The sequence below is a fragment of the Sycon ciliatum genome, chromosome 6 (assembly GCF_964019385.1).
Source record: "Sycon ciliatum chromosome 6, ocSycCili1.1, whole genome shotgun sequence".
NCBI classification, from domain to species: Eukaryota; Metazoa; Porifera; class Calcarea; order Leucosolenida; family Sycettidae; genus Sycon; species Sycon ciliatum.
This window is the reverse complement of record NC_088648.1, coordinates 16632997-16654549: the sequence shown is the minus strand read 5'-3', so window position 1 is coordinate 16654549 and position 21553 is coordinate 16632997. Positions and strand designations below refer to the sequence as shown.

The following is a 21553-nucleotide window of genomic DNA, read 5'->3' as shown; positions in this document are numbered from 1 at the left end:
CACAAACGACGTTTACCACTGAACAAGTGTGTCGGGAGACTGAGAAAGTCGGAAAGGTTTCACTCCATTTTCTGGAATGTTTGAGTCAAGCATGCAATAAATGATTTACTGCGCCTCGTACGCACTCGTACACGGGCAATACCGGCTTGATACATGACCTCACGGCTGGCGCCGTTCGGTCATGTATCAGCCGGTACAGGTCTACTCTCCATATAACGTAATCTCTGGGACCACGCAAAAAGTATGTTATATCGAGAGTTATGTTATGTAGAAAACCGTGTGTAAAATACAAGATGCACCTCAAAATGAAGGGTATTACAAGGCGGGTTCAACCTTGCAAACATATACACACTGTACCACCATCGACATCAGATACCATCAATGCCGCAGAATATTATGAACAATAAGACTAAACTGGCTAGCTACGGCTACAGCTTGATTGTACCGCGCACGTGAATCTACGTTGTATCGAAAGTGCACACGTCGGGGACTGCGCCGTAGGGTGCGTTATGCCGAGGTTTACGTTATGTAGGACTAAACTGGCCTAAACTGCCTAGCTACAGCTACCGCTTGATCGTACCGTGCAAGTGAATTTATGTTGTATCGAGAGTGCGCACGTCGGGGACCGCCGTAGCGTGTGTTATGTCGAGGTTTATGTTATGTAGGATTATGTTGTGTAGAACAAAATTTGTATGGGAGTGATGCTGTTTCGGCGCGGGATTTGATTTTTTTATGTACTAGCGAGGTTTATGTACAAGTGAGAGTTGTTATATCGAGAGCAGACCTGTATAGGGCTTGAAAGTGATGACGTCAAAAACGGCCTGGGAGTAGTAAATTGACATCAGATTTCTATTTTGGATCCACTAAGGTGTGACTTTGCTATTGCCTCAGTATGTGGGTGCATAGCAACCCACTCATGTCGTATGCAGGTGCAACTTTTACTTCGCCACCAGTTGTCACCCCGCCCCCACTAGCCAAATCAGTCAGTTTCACTGGCAACATCACCTTGCTGTGAGTGAGACCGCTTGAAATGTGCTTGGATCCATACAAAAACTGGATCCAGGTGGATCCAGTTTTCGAATTTTTCAAATTGTTGCTATGCCATTGCTATGGAGTGACGTAGCACTTTCAAGCCCTATTGCCCTTGTACTCGTTTGTACTCGTGCAGTAAATCATACGTACTACTCCCTGGTAGATCTACTACTAGCCATGCATGCATGACTGTACAATCATCATGTACATGTACAATACATGCACAGTATGGCACAATGAAATCCAGTCGTGGCACTCAAGTACGAGTACTGTAATTTCACAAATTTTCGGTGCACTTTTATTTTCGGTACTTTCGGTGCGCCTATTTTACACCTAAAATTTCCATACACCGAAAAAAACACTAACACACATAAACCAATAGGGAACTGCTTCTCTGTACCGACAATTTCTGTTCACCTAACCTAGCATATTGCCCTCAGCATACCGAAAATATTGAGCACCGAAAATTTCTGAAATTAGAGTACTCAAGTGCTCAAGTTTGCGCCTTGCACCATGCATGTCGCAGCCCAGTGTTCGCAGGTCCAGGGCTGCGCAACGCCCGGCGCGTACTTGAGTGACGTGACTGGATTTCATTGAGCAGGACTGTACGCGCACAACAGTGTAGAGAGGACCAGCAGATCATAGGAAAATGTACTCGTATACCGCTAAGTACTGCACACATGACCCTCAGCGTCTGTATTCACAACTCCACGTGCGACCTCGACGCACACTGTTGCCTTGTGCTAACGCGGTGTTTATCATCGCTCTGGGAACCGGCTGAGCGTCCCTGTGGGTCTGTGTGTCAAGGGATGTTTTAGTCTGGGACTAGCGCACTCTGCAAATCAATACATCACTGCAATGAGTCGAAAAGGATATACACTGGGAGTATTGAACAAACCCAACAGCGATAACAACAGGGGACATACGCTCACGCACAGGGATAGTGAGTTTTTGAAGATACCAGTGGAGCATACATTTTCTAAAAGTTCTATGTAAAAAAAAACTACAGACCTCGCTGACAAACAGCAATAGCAATAGGTGTCACACGCCGCTAACGTACACAGATGGTGTGCTAAACTCCACGTTGCCACCGGGATCATTGCCGGTAGTGAGCGATCGCATAAGACAGATCTAGCCCTACGAAATAATTGGCAAATTCCAGCGCACATACCGCGAACGGTCGCTCCACCTGCAGCAATTGACCTTGAAATTTAATAGTGGAGTTGAATTGGAAGCACCCTAGGGGTTTTTTTCCGGGTACTAAAGCAAAACGTACATGTACGTGTCCAGACATACTGCAACAGTGGTCCAAGGAATCTAAGCTAAACATGAATCAAAGCCGGGAAGGGAGGCATGGCGGGAATGCATAAACTGACCATGCAGCCGAGCATGGAATGGGCCGTCCTCTGTCAACAGGTGAGACGATTGTTATTGGCGGTTGTTCCTAAATCTCCGCGTACAGTGATGCGTGGTATTGCCCTTGCTGAACGGGTCAGCACCGTCGACTACATAACCAAGGATGGGACTGAGATGCTCTCAGTTCTCGTCGACACCCGTCTCCTTACCTTGTGCAATCTCCATCATCTTCGCTTTCCTCTCTCTCTCCAGGACGTCGGCGACGCGATCTTTGGGCTTGAACTGCGCCCTGCTGCCGCTGTCTTCCTGCAGCCAATGCTCGATCACTTCCATCTCCAGCATACAATCCTGGAACACCTGGGGGTCAAAGCTGCTGTCAGACTGGGCTGCTGTCGCTGAATCATCCTCTCCTGCGAACATCTTCATGATCTTGCCGACAGTGGATTTGGACTGCTTAGTTTTCGGTGCGTTCTGCATCAGGAAATAGGAGAGCGTTCGCACGTGCAGGTAGCAGCCATAGGCCGTTTGCAAGTCTCTCTTCAGCCTCGATTTCATCTGGCCGTACTCGGCGACTGCGCCAGCGGTGGAGTCTTTCAGGTCGATGGTGCACTGCAGGTTGAGGGCGTTCTGCACGCTATCCACGTAGACCTTGCCCAGCGCAAAGGCCGCCAGCCCCACGCACACCGCAGTCAGCAGGACCGCTAGGCAGGCAGCTAAGCCACATCCACCTCCACCTCCACCTCCACCGCCGTACGCAACCCTTGGCTGATCACGATAAACATCCACATCCCGTACCTCCTCCTGCGAGGCCCTCCTGTGTCGCCGCGACGGGCTGGTCATCGAGCTACGTACGTGTGTTGTTTCCTCGCAAACTGCTAAGGGGAAACCAGTGAAATTACGAATTATCTCGTCTGAACTCTGGCGACGGCACGCACGCTAGCTGTTGATTAGCGGCTAGTGGTGTAGGTAAGGCAAAATATAATAATCTCTCCCGGACTGGCACACAGTGAAGCAGAATGCATGTGCCTCTTCGCTCCGCAACATGAACAACCAGGCTATGGTGCATGAAGAAATATTTCAATGAGCGATTCGACCTTCTTTATCTTGATCTTGCGTCTTTTCTTGGCTTAGAGTTTAGGCTTTCCTGCCATGCCACGCGCGCGCATGCCATGGATGACTCAGGATATCGGATGAAGCATGGTCAGTTTCTGATACACATACAGCTTGCATACAGCTGTACAGACCACACGGCATGCATGCACCCAGTATTACTGCAGTGTGCAGCTAGCTAGAACTAATAATTATTACTTAGATTAGAATGATTTAGAAGCTACTGTAGCTACACTGCTTATGCACTACATGTATGTACATACAGACAGTACACTACACTCTACACGTAGATCTACATGTAGTGTAGATAGTGCGCACTGCGCAGCGCTGCAGCGTCAAGTAGATCTACCTCGAGCTCAGCTCGCGCCAGCACGGTGGGACCATGGCAGCCCCCGGGAATTCCCCTACCAGTTTCCCTTCGATCCGCCAGCTAGGCTGCCATGCCTGGCCTGCGGCCTGGCGCATGGATATCATCAAGACAAGGCTAAGAGTAAGAGTACATAAACCGTTATGATTGTACTCTTGATATCATGGATATTATCAATATCATGCCTTCATGGATAATGCACCACTACTCAAGAATGGACTTATGCATGGTGGCCTGCACAACGTCAAAGACTATCCAAGACTGGCAAGAGGCGCGAACCATGTGAACTATTACTTTTTTAAAGAGTCGGCGTGGAGAAAGCAATTTTATTAGTGCAATTAGGAGTATAATCGATGCAGACATGGCCAGACAACAACGAGTTCATGGAATTTTTAAGGATTTTTATGTTATTCAAAATCGATTTTCGTGTTCCGCTCATCAGTGAATAGTATCGGAACTGAGGGTACTGTGTACAAAAATAGAACATTTTATAACAGCATAATTAATTAAAAGTGTGAACAACAAAGGAAGTGCTACAGCATTACATAATACATGTAGGTGTCAAACATAGTGCTAACGTATATAACTGAGTGCAGCCACAAAGCAAGAGGTGATACTGTGCAACATGACACAACATTTACATCTGATAACCAGCTACGAGAACAACTTTAGCGCGACTACATGCTTCTTTTGTTTACAAAGAACAGGATTATGCACACGAATACATACAGCTTCCAGAACCTTCAACTGCTTAACATAACTTGCACGGCACAAAACAGAAAAGTGAGAATCATCGTACACACTAAGACAATCTGGACGTGATAACAAGTGACAAAATACAGCTGACTTTTTGCTCACGTCGCTCTCTTCCGTCTCATCCCGCTCCTTTCCTTCGACCTCCTCCGCCTTATCCTCGTCCTCCGTCTCATCTTCATCATCATCGTCCCCACCACCACCACCATCATCATCATCAGTCACTTCCTCATCATCCGTTTGATGCTCAGTCTCACTGCACTCCTTATCAGCCTCCAATATGGCTCCATCATCTCCACCAGCATCACAAGTCGTTTGACCGCTGCTCCGCGTCACGTGCTGTAGCTCGTAGCTGGTTATCAGATGTAAATGTTGTGTCATGTTGCACTGTATCACCTCTTGCTTTGTTGCTGCACTCAGTTATATACGTTAGCACTATGTTTGACACCTATTATGTAATGCTGTAGCACTTCCTTTGTTGTTCACACTTTTAATTAATTATGCTGTTATAAAATGTTCTATTTTTGTACACAGTACCCTCAGTTCCGATACTATTCACTGATGAGCGGAACACGAAAATCGATTTTGAATAACATAAAAATCCTTAAAAATTCCATGAACTCGTTGTTGTCTGGCCATGTCTGCATCGATTATACTCCTAACTGCACTAATAATATTACTTTTTTATTTATGGATTCCCCAAAGGTAAGTCTTTCATGATGGAGTGAAGTCTCAAGAGCACGAGTGCATGCAGTCGATCTACAGTCTACCATGGTCTACACTACAGTCTACAGTCAAGACTGGCAAGAGATTTTACTTTCATGATGAAGTCAAGAAGAGGACGAGTGCAGTCTACAAACGTTCCTCCTGCTACATGTACATGTACATGTACATGTACATGTACATGTATGACAGTATGAGCCTATGACTCGATCTTCAGTAGTTCAGACGTTCAGAACTTCAGTGCATGCAGTACAGACTACAGTGTGACTGCCAGGTACACATGTGTTGTGTCCGTGTGTTGCTATCTGTATTGTATTAAATTCCCCCTAGTATTCCGTCTGCTCCTACATGTATCTTTGGCAAGTGTTTGCCGTGGCGTCGATGTGTCTCGTCTATGAATAGCGTTGGGAAACCTATCACTACCCATGCTGTGCTGGCTGCTCGCTCGCTTCGCTCCTTCAGCTTGCACGCTACTACTAGTACTAGTACAGTCATATAGCAGTATAATAGGTCGATGCTTGGCGTCGATCGGTTGTTGTTCTTGTTCTTGTTGCTTCTCTGTTGCTTGGAACTTACTTGGTCCTAGAGTGAAGCTTTGGTCTTCTTGTGTGGTGAGGGTGAGGAATGGGTATCTGGGCTCCTGGTATATTTCCGTAAAGAACCTGGAATTGTAGAATGCTGAGAGTATGTCTGGCCAACACCCCGGCCCGGTCATGACACATGCACATGTACAGTCATGTATGTGCCTGTCAGTAGGCCTTGGCGGATAATGCCGCAGAATTGGTTGGCAGAATTCGGTACTTTTTCCGGTAAGTTCATGCATGTTTGGTATGTGGATAAAGAAATGGAGCAGATTTCGAGGAATTGCCCGCCATAACGTTTGTATGGTTCTGCCAAATTCACTGCTTTTCGAGCAGAATCTGCCACCTTTTCGAGCACTATCCGCACACCCCTACCTGTCAGACTCAATGCCAGACTCAGTGGAAGGCGCAGTGCACTATGGCTAGCACTACATGACGTACATGTACTTGTACATGTAGGGATGAAACCTCTGGGGAGTTTCATCCCTTGTATTTTTGGTTTTCTTCCTTCTTTCCATGTCGATTGTTTGAATGAACCCGTTTTGAGGAGTATACATGTACATGTCATGTACTGATGTAGTACTAGTATTATCACTCCCTTACTCCTTATTATTGACTCCCATAGATTTGTGCTACTGTATACATGTACCTAAGCAGTCAAAATATTCCTGCATATTTCACTCCTTAGTTGGCATTTCCCAAATCGGCCCGTTTTTTTCGCCTACTCGGCTTTTCGATCGGCTAAGAGAATGTCCAAATTCGGCCATAATTATGAGCCCCAAAGTCAGAATTCGGCTCAAAGCAGTACTTGAATTCACCGCTCGTAATACAGTGTACATTTACATGTACATGCACGCTTTAGAGGCACTAAAACATCGATTTTCGGCGAATTCAGTCCAAAATTTGCAAATTCGGCGCAATTATCGGCTATTCTTCACAACCATTGATCTCGTCGTCTTTCGGCGAATTCAGTGCGAAAAATGCATATTCGGCCAAAAAATCGGTGGTTTCTTCAAAACCACAGTTTTCGGCGAATTTTTCGGACGGCCGATTTGGGAAATGCCTACTCCTTAGGCCTACATTGTATATCATGTACATGTACATGTATATTGACCGCTTAAATTTGACTCCTTTTTAGCGATTGAACACATGCTTTGGTTAGTCGTGCAGCCGGCAGCCGACATATCACCGAACGACAATTCACGGAGCGACAGTTCACCGACCGACAGCTCACCGAACGACAGCTCACCGAATACCGAGTTCACAGAATGCCCATTTATTTTATTATTATTATTATTATTATCAAATTTTTGATAGGGCAATCCCCACAGGCCTAAGGCCTTCTTACAGGGTACCCTAGAAATGAAAGTACTGAATTACGGAATAGGTGCAGTGAAGAGCATAAGCGGACTGCAGCGGGGAGTGCATTCCAACGGTCGGAACCGATGAAAGAAACTGAAAAGAGACCGAAACGAGTTTTAGCTTTTGGTAGAGTGACAGACGAAGATACCTGGGAGCGAGTGCAGGAATTGGTACGAGTAGAAGTAGAACGAAGGCAAAAGCAATCAGTAAGGAGAGTAGTAGTTAACTGATTCAGGACACGAAACACTAAGATATAGAGTTTGAACTGATAGCGCACAGACAAAGGGAGAATGTGATGGCGTGCATTAACAAGGGATACGTCAGAAAAGCGAGGCATACTGAACACAATGCGTAGAGCTCTATTACTAAGACGGACTAGACGGTCATGAAGAGTTACTGACAAGCAATGAGCAAATGAGTTACTCCCATACTCGAGTACTGTCTGAATGGAACAAATGTAAAAGGCACGCTTCGCAGTTACCGTCATATGATCTCGGACCTTTCTGAACATGGCTAACTTACTTCCAACTTTCCGCTCTAGTTGGCTAACGTGCTCTCCGAAGGAGAGATGTTCGTCGAGTACAACGCCAAGGTATCGAATGTGTGCACTAGGGTTGATTGTGACCTCACCCAGCTGTAGAGCGACGCTGGGGTCAAGGGGCTTGCACTTTGACCTGAACACGACAAACTGCGTCTTGGAAGGATTCAGCAGTAAGCCTCTGGCCGCCAAGAACTCTTTCACTTTTACAATGTCTTCCGTCAGCTCCTTGCACAACTGTTCGACGTTCTTGCCAGCTTTGTAAAGGGAGACATCGTCCGCGTACTGTCGAGCCTTGCAGTGCTGGGGTACAGAGGGGAGCTTTCTGACTGACAGATTGAAGAGAGAGGGCCCCAAGACGGAGCCTTGCGGAACCCCCCTGTTGCTGCTATATTCTAGGCCGTGTTGTGTCTTGGTGACTACACGTTGCTTCCTGTGGGTAAGGTAGCTACGGAACCACTGCAAGGCAGTACCACCGACACCGATCTCCAGAAGTTCACTCAGTAGAACTGCATGACTAACTGTGTCGAATGCCTTAGACATGTCTAGAAAGGCAGCTACGACATAATCACCCTTGTCCAAGGAGAGCATCCAGTCGTTGATCACGGGCGTGAGCAAGTCCTCGCAGGAGTGGCCTCTGCGGTAGGCAAATTGCTCAGCAGGTAGGGGTACCAGTGGTGGTGGTGCATTATAGATATAGTACATTAGTTGGTCGTGTACATTTCACCGAATGCACAACTCACAGAATGACAGTTCACCGAGCGGCCAATTCGCCGAACAGACATTTCACCGAAAGAAAGAAAAAACAAAGAAGGACGGAGAGAATTTTGAATTTTTAAATATATTTCAAGGATTCCCCAGAGGCCATTAACTATCGAGGCGGTCTCCATTTGTGTACAGAGGCGAGCAGATCAATGAAGAACAATAGACAAGCAGCGAAAATGTTGCAATCACTCCACAACGTTGAAGAATTTTGAATTTTTAAATATATTTCAAGGATTCCCCAGAGGCCATTAAAAGCCTATCGAGGCGGTCTCCATTTGTGTACAGAGGTGAGCAGATCAATGAAGAATAATAGACAAGCAGCGAAAATGTTAAGCGGCAATCACTCCACAACGTTGAAGTATTTTGAATTTTTTAATATTTTTTCAAGGATTCCTCAGAGGCCATTAACTATCGAGGCGGTCTCCATTTGTGTACAGAGGTGAGCAGATCAATGAGGAACAATAGACAAGCAGCGAAAATGTTGCAGTTCCAGCTAATCACTCCACAGCGTTGAAGGTCAGGTTGTGTGCAATTCCTCTGAGGAATTCCAGAGGTGGTCGTGCCTCGAATGAGTGAAGTAGGGTCCTCAGCCTTCTGTCACAGTCTGCGTATTTCTTCTTTCTTTTCGCTGCACCGTGGCCAGCCACCAGCCTCTCGCCCTCCCGTTCCGTTGAGCTTTGTTCCTGGACAAATGCGTCGATAACTTTCCATATCGTTGGGTGATGGCACGAAACAACTGAGGCGAATCTCCTGTGCCATCCTTCATGAGCGTTGTTAGTCCTGTCCTCTCCACCAAGGGTGCGTTCGTAAACGTTCCACAGGGGGATCGGGAACATTGGCGTCCGTCGTTGTCCATTTCCTCTTAGAGTTCCGATGTAATATTGCTCAAAGTAGGCAACGACTTCCCCCGCCTCATCTGGCAGAAAGTCCTCCAGTAGCTCGAAATAATGTACAACATCGCCTGTGGGCACAAACGCTAATGCCGCCAACATCCGAATTTGCACAGCGAACTGAGGATTTTGGCCGTACCGTTCTTGAAGGCCATACGCCTGCACATGCCGATAGATATTTTGGCAGAGGTGAAAATAGCATCCTCTTGTCACTACATCAGGAAACTTCATCTTAAAGGCTTTGATAGCTGCCAATTCAAAGTCGGTAACGACGGTGGTTGGCTCCAAAGCCTCCGTGTGGCCAATTAGCACCTGCAGTAGCTCCTCATAGATCGCTTGCGTCTTGTTGGGCAAAAGTGCGTAAACCAGTGGAAGGAAGGACCCCTCGACGGAGTCGACGCGCACTGATATTGTGTAGATCTGGTGGAACAACAGCGGCACCATTTTGAATGCCCCATCTGCGTGCCAATTATCATGTCTCACCAGCAAATCAATATTATCTGAAGTCGAGAAAACTAGAAACCTCTGCTGTGCGGTCTCCGCGCCACTGTCATGCAGCAGGAACATGTCTCCCCCGGAGGTCATGGTATACGCATCAGGCAGAATGATTTCCTGGAGCGACCCAGGATTGGGCGGGGCATTGTGTGCTTTCGCCCGTTCTCGCTGGGCTTTCCGCTTTAACGCACAGAAGGAAGCTGAGTCGCTGCTTCTTGCGAGACGGCTCCTACCGCTGCTTGCACGATGGTGTGGGTTGATTCTTGTGTTGTTGCCGCTCGCTCTGTGATGGTGTCCCTTATTCTTATAGTGTCTCTTCTTGTGGCATCAGGTGCGTGGCAGTGCGTTCCGGTAGCAGCTGTAACGGCCCCTTGATCCGTTTTCAATCTTCCTTTGCAGCTCAGTCCGTCCTTTTCCTCGCATCTCCAGTAAGTGACACCTCCATTGCCAGACTTATCCTTGACATAGGCATAACCGTTGTGAACAACCTTCATACCGCCTCGTTGTGTCTTTCCCACAAAATCAGGTTCCATTGTGCTAGCCTCTTCTTAACGTGGCTCTAGTAAAAAAAAAACTCGAAGTACAAAGGAAGCTTGACAATAGAAGGCTGGTTGATATACAGTCAGACCTCGCCACCACAGAGCTTTTTATCGGATTTCATTGACCAGCACTGTAGTCAATGTGTAATGTTTACACGTTCGTGTAATGTTTAATCAGGTTGAAACGATTATACCAAAAAGCGGTAGATCCAGCTAATCGTTACGGTTTTGATTGTCTGATATTTTACACGCAAAACGTACTAAATTGAACCCTTACTGTTGATGTTTCAACCAGCTAACACAGTGTTTTACTCATACCAGTGGACCAGTGGTGATGATTGCAATAAGGGATTAATTCAGTAAAAACTCGCTGCTTTTCAGAGCTATTCTTCCATTTTTGTAATTTTTGTGCTTACCATTTTGGTCACAACTTGACCGTGGAAATGTAGTAATTTTTACACGCAAACCCGACACATGCACTCACTGGTTATGCGACGACTGACTGTACATGTACTATATTTGCCACATAACGTGCAACCAGCGCCAGTACGTCAGTGTGAGCATTTCAGCCCTGCGAAACTGAGCGCCAGTGAAGTTAGCCTGACTTCAAACCAGTCATTACAATTTACAGTAGAATTTCGGTGAGCTGTCTTGTCAGTGATATAGCCATTCAGTGAAATGTCTTTCTGTGAAGTGTCTTTCGGTGAATTGTCCAGTCGGTGGATTGTCCATTCGATGATTTGTCTTTCGGTGAAGTGTCTTTCGGTAAGTGTCTTTCGGTGAATTGTCATTCGGTGAATGGTCGGTAAACCGCTGGTGCTAAATCTAATATTAAAGGGGAAGTTAAGGCAAAAATTAAAATTTCACCAGTTGTAGTCTTCGGGGTGCTGAGTCGAATGGTCGTGGTCCGAGGAAGCTGAGACGCTCCCTTCCTACTTGAATCCCAATCGAACTCGCGCACTTCCACCGAAACTGGGTGACTGCGCCCTACGAGATGGGGATTGGTATGCAAAATGTCACTAAAAGCGCCATTTCGTTCTTATAAAAGCACGGATGACCGCGATTGGCCCATATGTTGTAGTCTTTTGGACGCTGAGTCGACTGGTTTTGGTCCGAAAAGGCTGCGATGCAGCGTTCCTCCTTTATTCCCAATCGAACATGGTTGAACAAGCGGTCACGTGCTGCTGCGTACGCCAGTCACCTGGTCACCGTGCCTGCAGGGTACAACTTACTAGCCTGTTTGACCTTTTTTGGGTGCAGTCCTGTCACTCGAGTTGAACCTTGGTGTGAAAGTTGTCGCCTGCTGGCGTGGTGACCAGGTGATTTGGGCACTCAGGACCACGTGACCGCTTCTTCAACCATGTTCGATTGGGAATAAAGGAGGAACGCTGCATCGCAGCCTTTTCGGACCAAAACCAGTCGACTCAGCGTCCAAAAGACTACAACATATGGGCCAATGGCGGTCATCCGTGCTTTTATAAGAACGAAATGGCGCTTTTAGTGACATTTTGCATACAAATCCCCATCTAGTAGGGCGCAGTCACACAGTTTCGGTGGAAGTGCGCGAGTTCGATTGGGATTCAAGTAGGAAGGGAGCGTCTCAGCTTTCTCGGACCAAGACCATTCGACTCAGCACCCCGAAGACTACAACTGGTGAAATTTTAATTTTTGCCTTAACTTCCCCTTTAACTACAATTGTAAGTCTTCGGAAATGAAAGACCTCGTAAGGCTGCAACCACACTATGTACAAAATCAAGTACGCGTTTGCGTTCAGCTTTTAGATAACGCAAAGTCGAATCCACACTGCCATTTCATGCGCAAGGAATCCTTGCGTTTTGTCTACATTTCTGGGTCCCAGAAAAAATAGCGCTGTGAAAATGTATGTACTACATGTAGTAGTAGTAGTTTGAAAAAGAGTCGCGAGCGCCTTGACATACACGTTCAAGGCCTCGGTCATCTCCTTCTCTCGGATTGTCCGCTCCAGGCTGTCATCTGGCCCTGCTTCGTCTTCATGGTACGCTGCCCCAAGCTGCATGAGCTTCTCAATTCGAGATTATCAGCGAAATACAATGTAGTTGCGCGGCATCTCGAACTAACAACAGCAAGCAACGGGACTGTCCGGAAATTATACTGAAAGCAAAGCCCTGGCAGATGAAATCTCAAATACTACAAACTGCACTGACAAGGAAGCCGTCACGGTCTACTACGGACACAGTGCAAGCCTCAACAAGAAACATCTACCCGTATGAAGAACCGAGCGAAACGCAAGGAAAAGGCGAAAAGTTGCTTTCTACAGGGGTACCCGGTTTGCTGAAACGAAACGCAGTACGTTTTGCGTTTCGTACGCGTTTCCTTGACGACACAAGCAGAAAAGTTGCGTTTACGCAGTTTTGTACCTAGTGTGGTTGCAGCCTAAAAGACCTCGGCTTCGCCTCCGTCTTTTACTCGGCTTTTATTTCATATTGACCTCGTACTTGTTTGACCTCGTACTCAGTCAATATTACTAATACTTATCACTCCCTTTAAATAGTATTGACTCACATAGATTTTTGCCATACCTAAGCAGTCAAATATTCCTGCATATTTCACTCCTTAGGGCTACATGTATATTGACCGCTTATATTTGACTCCTTTTTAGCGATTGAACACAGGCTTTGAATAGTCGTGATAAATCTAATATTGACTTCGTACTTGGTCAGTATAGGAAATAAAAGACCTCGTAAAAGACCTCGGCTTCGCCTCGGTCTTTTACTCGGCTTTTATTTCCTATATTGACCTCGTACTCAGTCAATATTAGATACGTAATGAGTGAGTGCAAAGGACTCCTCTACTTCCAACAATCGACTCAGACTTTCCCCGCGAGTGGGCCGTAGTAGCCATACTAGCCATACATGTAGGCATATATGCATAGGCATGGTCATCGAAACTAAAGTAGTTACTTGACGCGGAATAAGTGTTACAAGTGTTAGTGCAGGGCACTCGCACGGTCTAGTGCATCCGTACAAGCAGCCGACTCGCAAGTCATGTACCATGATGTACCGGTACTTGAAGACCTATGATTGTACGTATAAACTAACTTGAAAGTACATGCAATCCTATCTCTGGCTTTTCGCTTGCTGCGAAAGGGACGAAAAGACTTTCTAGAAGAAACTTTACTTCAAAAGACTGGCGCTCATTCGCCACAGGCTTCGCTCGGAAAGTGCAGCGATCGAAGCAAGTGCTGTGGCAACTGCCAGATCTTCACCAGCGCTGCAGTGGCTTGCTTGCCGTCAATCAGTGGACCACAGGTCGCTCCACAACCGCTTTCAAACCACTCAACTTTGGAAGATGGCTCTGCAAGCGTTCGGACGAGGTGAGCGAGGTGGGCACCCGCAGCAAGCCCACCCTCAGGGGGATCGGGGAGGTCCGTCCGCCTGTGTGACCGTCGTACTAACAGTGCTCTTAGTCGGAACGTTTTCCGCTGTCCTGTGCAAGTTCTATGTGGACACGGAGATCAAGAGACAGGGGCTTGAGTGCGACATCAAAATCAGAGACAAGACAGCGCTGCTGACGAGCGAGAAAAACGAACTGAAGGACCAACTGAAGAGCGAGATGAACAAACAGAAGGACCAACTGAAGAGCAAAGTGCAAATTTCGCACGGCTGCTTCCTGCACATGCGAACTCTTTCCTTTTACCTCTTCCAGAGCGTAGCAAGGAGCAAACAAGGCAAGTCGACGATACCCGGGAAGATCTTCAACTTTTTCTCTGAAAGTAGCGATGCAGAAGCACCCTCGTCGTCCATAAACTTCAATCCTGAGGTGTTCGAGAACTGCAAGTATGAAATGGATCTCATCGAGCACTGGATTAGGAAAGACAGCGACAGCCTAGCCCAGTATGAGCCCAAGAAGAACGTGGCTGGAGCGCTGCAAAAGAAGAAGGAGGCCGAGAAACTGGAGATGGAGGAGAAGCAGCGGGAGCAGATCGAGGCCAAGAGACTAGAAATTGAGGCCAAAGGGCCTGCCGGACCAATAGCCAGATGACGACCCTGGAGGACCTAGGCTACACAATATCAAACAGCGCCAGGCGCCCCCAACATCTACTCCCCTCTGCTAGAGCCAGCACACACACACACACCCGTGCCACCTTTCTCTTTGCTGTCCCTCCAGGAAATCGCGATTCCACGGATGCAACAAATTTCGCGATTTTGGCCCAAACCCGCGATTTTCAGCAAAATCCGCGATTTCCCACGTTTTTGGTTGTTTTCTGCACTATATCTCACGTGTTTCACACAGTGCTTTCCATGATCCTGTAGGTTACTTGCACAGTATGACTCATACTACTTCGGAGTAGATAAACGATGCAACAAATTTCGAGATTTGGCCCAAATCCGCAATTTTCTGCAAATAATTCCGCGAATTCCTGGCAAGTTCTGCATCATTCCGCACTTTTCGTCGCATTTTTGTTGTTTTCTGCCGCAATTTCTTGTGCAAGTTTTCGAGAGTTTTTTCCGCAAATTCCCGCAGGGACAGTCTTTGTCACCACTGCCACATGGAACTCCCTCCCGGCTGCTATTCGTACTGTATCCAGCCTAAAATGTTTTACCGCTCTTGTCCGCACACACTTTAGCTATCACCCCTTATGAGCCCTCTGGTTTCATTCCACGTAGTGTAGCGATGTCATAGAGCACAGTGTTATTAGCCAGTGCAGGCTGTCGTAATAAAACGACTCATCCGTGTTCCATTCCCGTGCATGGTACATGCAATGGCGCATGGTGCGACGGCACAATGACAGCTGTCGCAAATCACACTGAGTATTACACGTGTTTTTTGGTGATTCCTGGTTAGCTGCTAGCTTTTCCCTACTCGAAGTTGTTGCCGCCGCGAAATCTGGGGGTTTGTGTTCGTCCTGGCGAAAACCGTGTTTTGATCCGTTGAGGGAGACGAGAGATACAGTGCGAAGACGTACGATCTGTCCGAGAATCGGCGAAGAAGAAAGCTTCGCAGACTACCCGTAGTGGTTGGGAACAGAATGGAACATATACCAGTCGATGCCTGTCATGGTAGGGATGACTGCTACGAAGTTTTAGCCCCATGCTCCCCAGCGCTTTTTAGCGCCCGACGATAATTACCAAATTTCATCGATTTTCCATGTGGATCAAAGCATAGTCTGCTCAATCTTCTCCAGTCGAGCTGAGTCTGGACGCTACAATGTCGAGACGCGAAAAGAGAACATGCATGAACACACAGGAGCATCACATGCAGCTGCATTCTGCCTTGACGAAGCTGAGAACAACACCAGCACCACGCATTTGGAAGACATTTCGAAGAAGACGAAGAACTACATATCCGCGTTCAAAAAAGCCTCTGTACTGTGTGTGTGCATGCAGTATGCATGCATGCATGCGCGAAGCACGGGGTCCGCGGATCAACTTCGTTCAAAAATCATTGTGCCACACGGGTTGTATGATTTGTGTGCGATCATGGTCTTTCTTCTTGACAAACAAAAGTGAAGTTTTTCGATCTTCAAATCGCCATAGCGTCCTTGTCATGACTCCAAATCAGCTGAAACTTTGCAGGAGGAATGAAAATGCCATGCTGAATCGATTGGTACCATTGTCGAAGGGTTTCCTTGAAAAATAAAATTTAGCCTGCACTGGCTAGTGTTATAATGGGTGGTAGTGATATTATTACTACCACCCATTCATCTCCACTTGAAAACACCGCCATTCCGGCAACAGGCTCTCAGCTGCACCAAATAAATAACTTTGCCAATGTTTCGCCTATTGGGCCTCATCAGGGCATTGAAGAAGGGGAGGCAAAAACACATTCATCTCCTACATGTATTTTTAATTTTATTTCTCTCCTCAGCTTCTTTTTCATAAGCCGCAGAGAAGTAGTGGTTGCGACTTCGGCGATGATTTGTAAGAAAGGGTTTGCTCCCTACACCGGAGCTCGCGCCGACTTTACTTGACACTTGACTGACTCACGACTGCCATCCAGATGGACTTCTCGTGTGCTCTGGATGGCAGTCGTGAGTCAGTCAAGTGTCAAGTAAAGTCGGCGGAATAGCGCGAGCTCCGATGTGGGGAGCAGACCCTTTCTTGACAGAGAGTCCCTCGATTTAGGCTAAAGCCTGGTTCACACTAGGCCGATTTTCCGGCCGATACTCCGACACCGACTCCGACACGGAGTCTGCCGACTGTGTCGGATGAGTCGGACTAGCTGTTCACACACAAAGGTGGGCAATTTCGTTTGTACTTTAGTTGTACATGTAGGCTTGTCTGTTACACACGGACACGCGGTACACAGCCGCACTGCCACTAGACCGTAGTACTAGTAGACGCTAGCTAGCTAGCTAGACAGCGGAAATGAGATAGTTTTTACACGAGCCACAAAGCCAAAGCGGCAAAGGTGTGAAAGGGCTAGCGTCTAGTACAGTGCTACTAGTACTAGTACTGTAGTAGCGATCCAGTGCAGCCAGTTCACATGGTTCACGGTCTGCACCAACGCTCTCCGCTGTCATGGTGAAAAGCCTACAGTGATTGGTCCGGTGCATGCTCCATCACGCGCAAGCGCTAAAATTCGGCCGGCTTTTCGGCTAAATATCGACCAGTCGATACTTGGCCGAAAACTAGTGCGACAAGAAAATCGTCGCAGATTTGTCGGAACCCTGTACGACAACACCGTTCACACTACGCAATTTTCGCCCCGATCTTGAGGATTTTTCGTACGAGTCCATGTCGGCCGGAAAATCGGCCTAGTGTGAACCAGGCTTAAAGGGGAAGTGCATCGATTTTTCAAGTAGGGCTCAGATGAAAGACAATTGGATATCGGTTCCGATGGTATATCTCTCGCTTGCGTACGGCAAGGGAAACTTGCCATATCGCCGATTTCCTGATCCCGTTTCCATGGCGACTACAGGTGATGACGCACATTCTGCTTAGCTCCGTGAGAGAGAAGGTCGATCACTGCAGAATTGTGTCATTTTCAGTTGTCTTCTTGTATTCAGGAAGTGAAAGAAGTACTGTGTTCAATGCTGTTAGTGCCGTGAACTGTTTATTAGTAGTCCTCTCCGTTGTGTACTGGGACGTGACACCGACAGGGGAAAGCTGGAGTGCGGAGACGTTAGCTGGCAAGCGAAAATCGTGACGAACCAAGTGCTGAAATCTTGGTTGGGACAAATCAAACGTTCAGCATTTACCTCAACCAAGGACCATGCCGTTTGCTCTTTCCATTTCCTGAAGATGGATGCGCTGCCTGCTGGAGACTCTCCTATCTCTCGTAACATCTTCTGAAGCCAGGTGAGACGACGAGTAGTGGAGATTAGTGAACGAAATAATGTCGTATGTTTTGAAATTTTGCTGCTCAGGAGAGATGGCATTATATGAACTTAGTCCATGTGAACTCAATCAGCCCATGAACTAACCCATGAACAAATGCTTTCCTTGCAGACGTGCATGTGTCTATCCAATCTACACGTAGAGATCATTCCATGCCCTCAGTGAATGGCCTATTTATAATTATATTATTTGTCCATACACTTCATCTGCATGTTGTCTCTATGGAGAAGGGTATTGTTCATTTCATATGAAGAAGTTCGGGCAATAGATGCTTTCCTCTGGTACAATTTTGTTGACCTGATGTTCTTTCTAGCTTCATGGGTAGCTTAGGTGAGGTACCATCACCATCAATCAGCATCATGTTTACATGAGGGTCAAACACTGCACCGTTCTTTGTTGTGACATGACGTAAGTTATTGTAACTGCTCGCAGACTCCATACATTCCAGCAGCACCTAGCATGGTTTTCCGTCACCGTTGTGGGTGAACAAATTCCTGTCCAACATATTTATACAGACATGCCAGCACACACCATGCGCCATACACACACTTGCCCTGCCCTGTCGAGTCACAGCCACGTGGGCCCGGAGGGGCAGTGGAGAGAGAATGGGAGAACGCCGCCCCATGGCGCCCGGGACACAAAAACAAGAGTTTGTCCGTCTACGTAGGGAGCAACACACATACATATACATACACGACACACACACACACAAAATGAGAGTTCGGGTCATCTGCCACGAGACTGACGTACGGCCGGGGAGAGCTTCAGCAGCGGTGTCTATTCCTGCCCTGGACCGAACGGAAGCAGCGGTCGCGGGACACACAGTATTCACCACAACACGGCTCCACTGCCGTTGGGGGCTGAGCCACACACTTGTGACGGGCAAGAACGCCACAGCTAAGAAAGCAACGGCCACAGCGATCACACTGGCATGCTCCACGCTGCTCCTGCACACACTCTCTCCCTCTCTCTCTCTCTCTCTCTCTCTCTCTCTCTCTCTCTCTCTCTCTCTCTCTCTCTCTCTCTCTCTCTCTCTCTCTCTCTCTCACACACACACACACACACACACACACACATACACTCGCACACACACACACACGTGCGCACATACTGCAAGAAAGAAAGAGAGCATGAGTGTCAGATTCTTGCATAGGACGGTGTTTATCAGCACACACTTATACATGCACATGCAGGCACTCAACGACCAACTATGCACCATGCCGTATGTTCGTCAAACATAAGATTGCAATACCAAAGAACAACATAAACAAGATCACTTACTTCGTTCTCCTCCAAGTGTGTCCTCCCCAGCCATTTCCCTAGGCGGAATGTAGCCTACGAAATGGTTTCTCTAGACTAGGAGAAGATACTTGGTATTCGCCATCTCTCCTGAGAAATGTTCAGCAAAAATTTCAAAACATACGACATTATTTCGTTCACTAATCTCCACTACTCGTCGTCTCACCTGGCTTCAGAAGATGTTACGAGAGATAGGAGAGTCTCCAGCAGGCAGCGCATCCATCTTCAGGAAGTGGAAAGAGCAAACGGCATGGTCCTTGGTTGAGGTAAATGCTGAACGTTTGATTTGTCCCAACCAAGATTTCAGCACTTGGTTCGTCACGATTTTCGCTTGCCAGCTAACGTCTCCGCACTCCAGCTTTCCCCTGTCGGTGTCACGTCCCAGTACACAACGGAGAGGACTACTAATAAACAGTTCACGGCACTAACAGCATTGAACACAGTACTTCTTTCACTTCCTGAATACAAGAAGACAACTGAAAATGACACAATTCTGCAGTGATCGACCTTCTCTCTCACGGAGCTAAGCAGAATGTGCGTCATCACCTGTAGTCGCCATGGAAACGGGATCAGGAAATCGGCAATATGGCAAGTTTCCCTTGCCGTACGCAAGCGAGAGATATACCATCGGAACCGATATCCAATTGTCTTTCATCTGAGCCCTACTTGAAAAATCGATGCACTTCCCCTTTAAGGCCCCGGTCACACCGAAACAAGCCACTTTGGGCTTGTTATCGCTGGCGCTCAGCTGGCTTGCGTGGTCCCTGTGACGCGGTCACACCAGACCTTGACTGCAAAGCTTGAAATTGAATGGCTTGTTTTTCTTACCCGCCAAATTTTGAATATCTCGAAGCACACCAATGTTTGCAAGAAACCGGAAAGCAGAACGTTCGCGATCTAAAACTATACTTGTTCTTGTGTTCAGTTTTGATGAAGAAGCAAAGGAAGCCCGGATTCTGAATTGCGAAGTCGTGCTCTTTTTATTTGTTCGGTGTGCATGGACGCGATGGTTCGGGTGGTGTTTCCTGATGTCGAGCTTTCTGCCCCGCCGGTTGCCGTTCTTCAACTCAGTTGCAATCCACTCTCTTCTTCGTACCCGGCTTTCTTCATGAATTCGGTCGTGAGTGTGGTGCCTTGTCTTGGCCTCAAACCACAGCTCCAACAATCTACGCAGCAGTCTAGAGGCACAGCGGCAGAAATCCATGGTCGTCGGAAAAATCCAAATCAAACTGAATACAGTGTAGTTGGATAGACAGACTGAGTCACGGTCAAAACCAAAGGCGCAGGGATAGCACGGTTCCACGGACACAAGAAAGAACATCAATATCAGTTCATCATGTCAACTAGCTACATGGTGTGCTCCAAGCGCACTCAAATTATTTTTTGAATTTCGGCTTTCAGCCGCTTGTACAAGCTGTGGCTGAAACAAGCCGGAAAAAAACGGCTGAGAGTCAGCCACGGCTGAAAGTCGCTTGTAGGACATTTTTCAGCCATTTCCATGGTAATAGTGACGTAAACAAGCGCTTGTTTCGGCTGAACGGCTGAATCGAGCTCGGTGTGACCGCGGCCTAAGGCCTGTGGAGAACTTCCATAAATACGAATACAAATACCTGGAGACTGAGGTGATTCGCAGGGCCTAGGGAGCCAGTCGCTCAGCTGGGAAATGAAAACAAGGACGGACTGTGAGTGTGAAGTGGCAGAGCTGAAGTAGACCATGATGGGTGTTCTCTTGCCACTAACAAGTAACAGAACCAATGCTGCTGAGGCCGCGCGAGTGAGGGCTAGGGTGAAACATGCACAAGATCTTGCATGTTGCTGTTATGTGGAGAACCTGGCCGCTGGGCCATGGCATGGGTGCATGGACCCAAGAGGCTGCACGTGCCACATCCTATGTGCACAACTAATTACTTACACAACTAATTACTTACACAAGTACAAGCTGACTATCCTTACAAAAATGCTTCTGAATCTGACTGTACAAAGTCATGCAGTTCACGGCCAGTGTGGGATGCTGGTTTGCATTAAAATACCTCGAAGTGTGTGCGTGTGTGGTGTGTGCCTGCATACGTGTGTGTGTGCGTACGTAGTGCATGCAAGCATGCATGCGGAACCAAGCGTCACCCAACTGATGGAGGTTTCCGCCGCCCGCATCAGTGACAGCCAAGCCGCACACCTGCTAGCGTCACTGGGTGACACCCAGGAGGCTGAGGAGCCCATACGAGTACTGATATGCGTCCAAGCAGGCAATCCCGAAACAACTCAAACCTTCAGACCCGTCAGCAGGACATCTTTCCGTTGGGGAGAGTATGAAGGCCAAACAATCTGCGAAGCCATTTCGAGGGCATATGAGGAGCTAGCCGGGATGCGCGAAAACACCTTCTCTCCACCATCTGGTCATGCAGGGACTGAGTATGTCAGGGAGCA

The 21553-nt window shown here is 47.4% G+C and overlaps 1 protein-coding gene across 1 annotated transcript; it reads left to right on the top strand.

The window, feature by feature from the left end:
• Window positions 1-13613: 13613 nt before the first annotated feature.
• LOC135819493 (uncharacterized) lies at window positions 13614-15237 on the top strand. Its single transcript, XM_065332709.1, has 2 exons — window positions 13614-14645; window positions 15027-15237. Exon 1 carries the CDS (start codon window positions 13839-13841, stop codon window positions 14529-14531), a length of 693 nt encoding a protein of 230 aa, XP_065188781.1. The 5' UTR covers window positions 13614-13838; the 3' UTR covers window positions 14532-14645; window positions 15027-15237.
• The last annotated feature ends 6316 nt before the right edge of the window (window positions 15238-21553 follow it).